This window comes from Antrostomus carolinensis, unplaced genomic scaffold (assembly GCF_000700745.2).
Source record: "Antrostomus carolinensis isolate BGI_N321 unplaced genomic scaffold, ASM70074v2 scaffold6970, whole genome shotgun sequence".
NCBI lineage: Eukaryota > Metazoa > Chordata > Aves > Caprimulgiformes > Caprimulgidae > Antrostomus > Antrostomus carolinensis.
In genome coordinates this window covers 44225-53319 of record NW_010287656.1, presented here as the reverse complement: position 1 = coordinate 53319, position 9095 = coordinate 44225, and the positions used below count along the sequence as shown (strand labels likewise).

Genomic DNA, 9095 nt, shown 5'->3' with positions numbered 1-9095 from the left:
GGGGCGAGGGACGGGGCTGAGGGACAGTGGTGAGGGACAGGGCTGTGGGACCGAGCTGTCGCCCCTGCCTTCTCCTGCCTGAAAGCCTGAGGTGTTTCCCTTCCCTTCCCACAGGAAAAGTTAACGCATTACAAAAGACAGTATTTGAACCCAAACGCCATGTTATTAAAGAGTAGTCTTCTATTTTTTTTAGTCCCATCTGAGAGGAAAATCCACAGCAGAGACGCTGAGTGACTTTCCCCAGGCCAAAGAGCATGGTGAACTGGGTTGTGATGGCCATTTCCTGAGGGTTCACAGTCATTTGAGAAACCTCAACCGTGTGGTTGTTTTCCATATGATGTGGTGGGCTGAGACTGCGGATTTTGGGATGGCAAAGGTTGCAAGTTCACCAGCACATGCTCTCAAAGCATCTCCCTCAACCTGAGGTAGCAGCCAAAAACATCCCATGAGGAAGGAGTTGTCAGGACCCACTAGTTGAATTAAACATCAGACAAAACCCAGCCAGTTTCAAGTTTGTAGGTGTTAAATATCTTCTGACAAGAAACCAATCCAAGTCCATGCTGCCCAGCCAAAACCAGCCACCGTTTACTGCTGCTGCTCAAACACCACCTGCCCTTGCAGCAGCTGGAGACCATCTCCCCCTGCCCCATGCTGGCCAAGCGATAAAAACACAGAAAGGGCTCTGGAGCACTTCTGTCCTGGTTTTCAGCTGGGACAGGGACAGTTTGCTTCTTAGTAGCTAAAACAACACTGGGTTTTGGTTTCAGTGTAGGATTTGTTATGAGAAGAATGATGATAACATACCAATGTTTTCAACTGTCACTGGAAGTCAAAGGACTTTCCAACTTCCCCATGTTTTGCTAGTCTGCAAGTGCAAAGGACTGGGGGAATATTAAAATTAGTAATCCAGATTGGCATTTGGATATGCCAATGTGATATTCCCTGTCATATAACATCATGTCCAGTATATTAATGAGGGCTCTCTCACTCAGGCTCTCACTTTCTGGAATTACAGTTTTGGTTTCGGGATTGTTGCTCCTCTGGACTCGTTACCTGGGAACAGGCCAGGCTTGGTTGGCAGGTGGTGAGCAATTACACCACGCATCACTCATTTGTATATTTCATCATTATTATTATTGTAATTATTATTTTATGTTTCATTTTATTTCAATTATTAACTTGTTCTTATCTCAACCTATGAGTCTCTTTACCCTTACCCCTCCCCAATTCTCTCCCCTGTTCCCTGGTGGGGGGGAGAGTGAATGACCTGTGTCTTGCTGCTAGCCAAGTTAAAGCACCGCAACTTCCAAAGCAAATACAGACACTGTATGAATTTATTAATTATGCTTCATTTTCCAACATTTTTCCTCTGCCCTTATCCCCCTCCATCCATTGCTTCCCCAGTGAGCTCCTGACGAGGCACCCAGCATGACCAGGCAGAGAGCTGGTGCTGCTGCCCTCCCTGCCTGCAATATCCTGACTCTGGGTGGGCCACAAGTCTCCAATAAAGCAAGAATCCATGAAAAAACAAGAGGAACACCTCCCTGGCCAGCTTCCTGGCACCCTCCAGCCACTCCTCCATACCAGAGCCTGAGTATCCCTGAGCTCAGCACTACCTCCTCAACAGGGAAGTAATTCCTTTGTCTTGGTGTAGTATGATTTCTAGCCAGGTGCTGGTTTCTTTAATATGATCAGTGACTTTAAAACACCTTTAAAGTGTTTCTTTCAGAGGTTCCCCCAGGTGTCACCACAGGCTGTGTGGCAAGAAAAGAAAAAGCTTGTATGTTTGCTCTGCTACAGCACTTGCTGTGGAAAACTGGGGAGGCATTTAGGCGCAAACTCTTTTAGGAATTTCAGTTGAACAGCTCTAACCCTGCAATGGCCTCCATGCTTTGCACCATTCAGGAAAGTTCATGGCTGAACTGGGACCAGCTAGTTTCCTTCCCTGCTAAAATGTGAGGTAACCCTAGAGAGAGGGGGTTGGCTGCCATGGTCCCTCCACTGTGCCAGCCAAAGGGTTTCTAAAGAGCAGACCAGTGTGAGCTGCTACTCACCCAGCCATTCTCTGCAATACCCTCTCCACTGACCTCAGCAGTGAGGGTTTTTCACTCTGGTGTTTATTGCTCTAGGCCCCTCTCACCATTTGAAGTCTTTGGGGTGACACATCTGATAATTACTTTTAGGTTGCTTTTCAACAGCTTTGCAGAAACCATCTACTAAAAAATCATGAGTGCCTTAGATTGTATTTTATTTTCAAAGGCAGGAAGATGCAAACAGAATGTCCTCCTGGAGTCCATCCTGTCCAGGTCTAACCTTCCTCCCCATCTCCAGAACAATGTGTGATGACAGCAGAGCAGCTGGGAAACAGCTTGTTCACTTCACTGTCCATTATATCTGACAAGCCTGTGATAAACTTGAAACAAGTCTCCTTGATCCGACACCTCCCCTTCTCTCCCCCGCTGCCTGCAGCAATAAATTCAAGCACAAATTCACCCAACTCCCACAGGCAGCTGCAGGCTCCTCGACACAGATGAGGATGGATAAGAGGTCTCGGAGCTCTTCCAGGGAGTCTCACAGGAGACGCAGAGAGCCCCCAGCCACACAGAGAAAACGAGAGAAGAAGGAGAGCAGGAGAGAAGCTGGCAAAGGAGGGGAAGACATAAAGCAGGAGAAAGCAAAGGAGATCAAGAGCACCGCGGGGGCTGATGGCAGGGTGCACACATCCACAGTGGTGGACGTGGATGATGTGATATCTGATGAAGAAATGGAGGCAATGGCGTTGCTGGACAGCGAGCAGCAAGAGGAAGGTATGGCTTATGAAAGGGAAGGGGCAGGAAAACTATGGGCTCTCTGACCCTGGGTGGTCACAGTATGATTCTGCTCTCTGCCTGGTGAGCGTCATCACACATACCTTGCACAGACACGTGGTTATCCTCATGACAGCGTGTGGGAGAGTTGAGCCAGCCTCCCAGCCAGCTTATGCAGTCAGTACAGGTTGATCAGCACCATCTAGCAAAGCAATGAACTTGGCAACAAGCTGTTACATCCCCAGCATCCTTCATGCTTCAGCTCACTGCTTCCCTGTTCTCTTCACGCTCTATTCTCTTCCTTTTCTTTAGGGGGACAGAGTTAGCCTCAGTGACAGTTCACAGCCCAAAGAACTGTGCTGCAGGGAAGAACGGTGCTTGAGATGCACTGTTGTATCTCCCCTTCCAGATAACCCTCCAGAGCAGCTTCTCTCCAGGTCAGGTACTAGGCAGACTCCCAGCCTGCCACAACAGGAAGGAACATCATCAGTGTTTTGTATTACAGGAGCCAGGGTCACTTGTCTGTTCCACACCAGCACCCTTGCTGCCCTGGAGTGACACAAAGGTTCAGACATGCTCCTGTCTCTCTGGGAACTAATTTTTCACGACTGCCTCTTTCTGCCTTGATTACAGGAATGTCAGCTAGTGGAGCTCTAGTGATCATGCAGGTTCTTGGGTTCTGAACCTCCCTCAGGACCTGCTGGCTCTGCAGAGAGCTCCAAAGACAAAGGGGCAGGGATGGAAGGCTAGGAGGGATTCAAAGGGAGAGGGACACAGGGATTCTAACTTCACTGGTAGAAAACATGGTCTACTCTCTGGGTCTAAGTACACCCAGAAGTAATCTATCTATTTTCATGCCATACCTGCAGATTTTCCTTCAGGCAGGAGCACAATAAAGGGCAGCCAGATCAAGGTGACCCACACTCAAGGGAGATGTAGAAGGTAACATTCATCTGGGGCTGACCACCCCAGTCAGCCTCCACCACCTTGGTGTGACTGCTGTGGAGCTCAGGGAGATTTCAGCAGCACTAGTGGCTTCGTCCCACTGCATTAAGGAGCTGGGATGCCACTAAAATCCTGTTCCAAAAGGATCTGAGATACTCTGATAGGGAAGGGCACTTTCAGGCTGTGCATGTTGAAAGCAACCTCTTATTTACAATCTTTCTCTTTGCATTAGCTTGTCTTTCCAGACAAGCTTGTGGATCCCAGCTCAGCCAAGGAGTTGCCCATTCTGAACCTTTTGACATTGCTTGGTAGCCACAGATCTTCAAGCTAAAGGCTGCTCTCCAGTCAAGGCACTACGGAGAAGCACTGTTCAATTTCTGCCAGTAAAGCAGAGGCAAAATCTGTCAGCCCATCCTGGCAGCAACTAGCCACCTGGGGCACTAAGTGATCTTTACCACAGCTCGAGAGAGCCAAATGCTTCATATACGCTGGGTCTAGGCAAAGAACAACACTGAAGCTGATCTGTGCAGGCACTTGTCAGGCCATCAGTATTTTGGGAGCAGTCTTCTCCTAACACAGTCATGTTGGATTTCTCCCTAGGTGTGAAGTCTCCAGGTCTGGGCATCTGTGAGTGGCTTCTGACCATCTTGTCTTTCCTGTTCGTCGTAATGACCTTCCCCATTTCTGTCTGGTTCTGCATGAAGGTGAGGATAGCCATGGGGCCTTCTCTAGGTTTAGCATTTGGTGTCTGATGTGGATGTAACTCACTGGTTCAGTAGGTGTTGGATGTGAGCATAAAGCTTTTTTGGTCTACGGCCCTACTTATACTTCTTCAACTCATCATTAATTTTGACTTACTTTAGCACATGTTGCTGCTGCACAGGGCTCCAGCCACTGCCTAACAACTACTCCTGCTGCAATATCAGCAGGCAGGGCCTTAGGATTCTCTTTTTTAAAACCAATTGCAGGTCTGTTCACTTTCAAACATAACCTTCAGCCTACCCAGCCCAGAGATGGCTGCATTGCAGCAGCAGGAGGGTGAATAGGTTTTGAATTGAAAATTTTAAGAGATTGGTCTCTCAGTTAATAGCAGATTTGCCCTCTTCCTCCCCTTGTCTCAGATTCACAGCATGGCTACAAGTAGGCATATTTTGATTCCCACTTCTCAGGAAATTTCAAATGCATCTTGTTCTCAACAAGTGTTGGTATCATGGCTCAGATCTTACACATGTGAACACACACACACACGGTTCCCTTGGAGGCAACCAACCAACCAACATGGAAAACTGTAGCTCAAGAAGTTCAAGTTTGGCCAGGCTACGAGGACAGCAGAATGCTGGGGAACTCTGGGCAGCCCTAACATCAGCTGCCCTCACCAGATCTTGGGCTGTCTCATGGCTGCTCCCACACTGCTCACACACAAGGCCAGCCAGCACTTCTGGGCCAGGTTCTCTGCTTGGGTAAAGGGACTCAGTGACAGATGATGCCACTAGCCCTACCTTGATGAAATATTCCCTTTGTAGGGCTTTCCCAGAACAGACTTTCTCCCATACTGGTGAGGACCCTTTCCCCAGTCCCATGCCTTCCTCTCCAGCCCAGCTTTTGTTTCCCTCTGCAGGTAGTGCGGGAGTACGAGCGAGCCATCGTTTTCCGACTTGGGCATCTCCTTCCTGGCAGAGCCAGAGGGCCTGGTGAGGAGTTTACTGAGCTCCCTGAAGTCATGTCGCTCCTCTTCTTCATGCTCTACCAAAGCTCACATGCTGGTACCTTCCAAGACAGGAGATGGGATGTCTTTGCTCTCTTCTTCTTAGCACCAATAGCTTCTAATGGCTTTTCCCATCACAGAAGCAGCCTCAGAATTTGAGCCTCTGTATTGCTGTTCCTTTGTAGTTCTGCGTGCCAAACCCTCCCCTGTTCTCCAGAGCAGGAGGGGCAATGTGTGTATTCTGATCACCAGCAACTGCCTCTCTCTTACTCCCACAGGCCTTTTCTTTTTCCTTCCCTGTCTGGACACCTATCACAAGATAGACCTTCGCCTCAAAACCCTAGAGATCCCCTTCCATCAGGTATGGCTGACACTCTCTCTATATTATTTTTCTGCATCTCTTTTAACATTACACCTCATACTTCCAGCCTTCATCCCTACATTGAAAAGTTTGAAAAAACATCTCAAAGTAACCCTAACACCTCAAAAAATGGAAGGCAAAAAATTCACCATAGTGAATGTTCTTATTTTTTAAAACTACTGCTTTTAATCCCGTTCAGTTTGAGATGCTTTAGTGATAGCATACACCAACAGAGAGTGGCTGGGCCACAGATACTGGACCAGATTTTTTTTACCCACCATACTGAGGAGTCCATGCAGCAGGGACAGGAGCTCAGACCAAGATCATACAATGATGTAAGGATGGTACTCTGCTCCTGTACAGGCCTGGGAGGAAGAAAGGTCTGAACCCTCACTTCTAATCCTTGAACCTGCAACCTCCCTAGCCACAGCCCCTCTTCTCCTTTTGGGACATGTTGTCTGTGCTGCTGTGTTGCCAGCGGGACTGTCCTTGTCTGGTAGCATCTCCAGGCTCACCCCCGTGGTGGACAGCAAATCCTGGAGATGCAATAACTGAGCATACACCTCAGGATACAGCCTATGCTCTCAGAACAGGCATGGACCAGGCAGCAGTGGGCAGGGAAACACAGCACGGGATGATGACCTACTCACAGTTCCTAGCTCAGCAGCTGTACTGAGGATACAGACACAAAGATGCTGCTCAGGGAACGGAGATCCAGAGGTTATAGTTTGCCCAAGGTCAGTCAGTAGCAGAGGTGGAAACTACAAAGACTTAACCATACAGCTACTCTTCATCATTCTCGTCATTCCATGCTTTTCTGTGCTGCCATAGAGTTATCAGAACCAGCTCCATCTCCCCTAATGTCTTCTGCTTAGGTGGTGACCAAAGACATGGTTACCTTGGAGATAGATGCTGTGTGCTACTACCGGTTGGAGAACGCTTCTCTTCTCCTCACCACCCTGAGCAGCATCTCCAGTGCCATCCAGCTGCTGGTGCAGACCACCACAAAGCGCCTCCTGGCACATCGAGCCTTCTCTGAACTTCTGTTGGAGAGGAAAAGCATCAGCCAGGAGATAAAGGTACTTCCACAGGGAGAAGACAGCAGAGCAAGGGGTGTACTGAGACTCCACAAAGAAGCTCAGGTGATCAGTCCCTCAAAACCACAGACCAGTTTGCAGAATACAGTAACAATGTCTCCTTCACAGAAAAAAATGGGAGATTTTCCTTCTGTATGTTTTTTGGGCTGGGATCACTTTAGGGGGCCTCACAGGCAGCCACGGTGAGTAGCAGACAGTATGGTGTGAGGAGCATGAAGGAACCACTTAGACCAGCTTCATCAGTGCTTTGTGATACCCCAAGCTTCAGTACTTACCCCAGAGAGGAGATTCTCACAAGAAATGTATTCTGCAGCCTGAGTGAGTTGACATAAACCCAGTATACATGGGAACTGAGTTAGTTCCACACTTGAACCAGTATGGACTAGTTAAATCAGGCTAAACCCCCACAGCAAATACAAATCAGAACTGAGGGAAGTAATTGTGTTTCTGAAGGGCCTCACACAATAGCACATAAAAATTAATAACTTTGCCTTACAGTCCTGCAGTTAACTGCCTTGAATTAATTAATTAATGTCCCTGTGCTTACTCCCTGTAAGGGGCCTAGGCCAGGCCAGGGCTGGTGTTCTCCCCATGCTCTAAAAACATTCCTCTCCACAGGTGGCTTTGGATGCGGTCACAGGCTGCTGGGGGATCAAAGTGGAGAGAACAGAAATGTAGGTAGGAAATGCTGGCAGAGGGGACTTCCCTGGCCCTTTGCAAGTGCCTGTCCTGCCCTGCTCACTGCTGCCTGCTCCCCCTCCTGCTTTGCCTCTGGCTCTCTCCCTGCAGCTATTCTGCACAAAGTAGAGCCTCACCTCTTGCCTTCCTCTTTTTTCCCTGCCCCTTTCAGCCTCTGCCTCATGTAAAACTTCCACTGTGCTGGCTCCTGCACTGACAGCCAGGGCAGGATCCTTAGCTGGGATCTCATCACCATTTCACAGCTGCTGCAGGCAGAGTTTGCACCCAATTCTGGTAGCCCAAGCGGAGCAGCAGGCACCGAACCCTCTGTGTCCCACTCTAGATCAGGATCTAGATCCCACTCTAGGTCTTAACACTGGTAGGGATGGGCTCATTACTCAGAAGCCCATGAAGAAAGGTGGGATTTGCCCTCATGTAGAGGGCTGTAGAAGAAAGAGCCAAGTGGTGAATCAGTAAATCCATGAACAGAAGGAAATTCTCATGCCTGTCTTGAGAACAGTCTCCCTGTGGATTCTCTGCTGTCTCATGAAGAGTGAGCCTAGACTTCAAGCCTCAGAGGCACAGAGAGAGGAGGGGTGTCTGCTGCCTGGTGATCCTGCAAGCCTAGTCATTAAAAAACCAGGCTGTAGAAGAAGGATGGGAACGGAGGTAGAAGGCTAAAGCGAGACACGCAAAGAGGGACACCCAGGGAGCAAAGAACATGAGTGAACTGCTCTGCAGAGACTGACGGATGAGCCCATTCCAAGCCTCAGATAGACCATCCAGTGCTGCCAGGAGAGCCCAGCTAATCCCTGTCCTTTACTGCCACAGCAACAACGTGCAGCTGCCTGCTGAAGTCCGGCAGTCCCTGGCTGTGGAAGCGGAGGCCCAGAGACAGGCCAAAGCACGGGTATGCCAACTCTGAATACTTCTCTTCTCCTTCCAAAGCATCCCTCCTTCCTTTCCCACCCCTGGTTTGAGATCCCTGGGACACACCAAAGATGCAGCTCTGGGAAGATACGTTTCCTTTAATTCCTGTTCAAGAGCTGTGTCTAGCAAGGGGACCTGCAGCTAGATTCTGGTCCAGCCCAGTGGAGTGCCAGATCTGGTACCTGGCCTACAGGTAGGACAGAAAGACACACAAAGTTGTCTGGGGTTATCCCCAGGCCCACAGTGATCCCTGTGGAGATCTCTTCAGGGTTTCACTCTCCCCTAGGAGCCCAGCACAGGGCTGTCACCACTGTCACATACCCTGCACCTTGCTCAGCCCAAGCTGGTCTCCATCCCTTGCACTGATCTGCTCACCAGCCTGGAGAAGGTTGATGTCCAACACCCCTCTCACAAGCCTAGCCTGGGGACCGCCCTCCCACGTGCTTTTGCAGCAAGGGTATGTCCAGTTATGAGCCCTGCTGAGCCTAGTGAAAACAAGTCAGACATGAGCTCCCAAACTTCTAGGAGCACAAAGAGGTCTAGTACACACCAAAATCTTCAGACAGCAGGAA

The 9095-nt window shown here is 49.3% G+C and overlaps 1 protein-coding gene across 1 annotated transcript in view; it reads left to right on the top strand.

Moving 5' to 3' along the window:
* Positions 1-2367: 2367 nt before the first annotated feature.
* The window catches only part of NPHS2 (NPHS2 stomatin family member, podocin), a 7141-nt gene continuing 413 nt past the window's right edge, over positions 2368-9095 (top strand). The window contains exons 1-7 of the mRNA XM_010163658.2: positions 2368-2807; positions 4353-4456; positions 5371-5443; positions 5736-5818; positions 6694-6897; positions 7534-7589; positions 8425-8503. Coding sequence (XP_010161960.1) covers positions 2531-2807; positions 4353-4456; positions 5371-5443; positions 5736-5818; positions 6694-6897; positions 7534-7589; positions 8425-8503 — 876 coding nt within the window. The 5' untranslated portion in view covers positions 2368-2530. The remainder of the gene's footprint in view (positions 2808-4352; positions 4457-5370; positions 5444-5735; positions 5819-6693; positions 6898-7533; positions 7590-8424; positions 8504-9095) is intronic.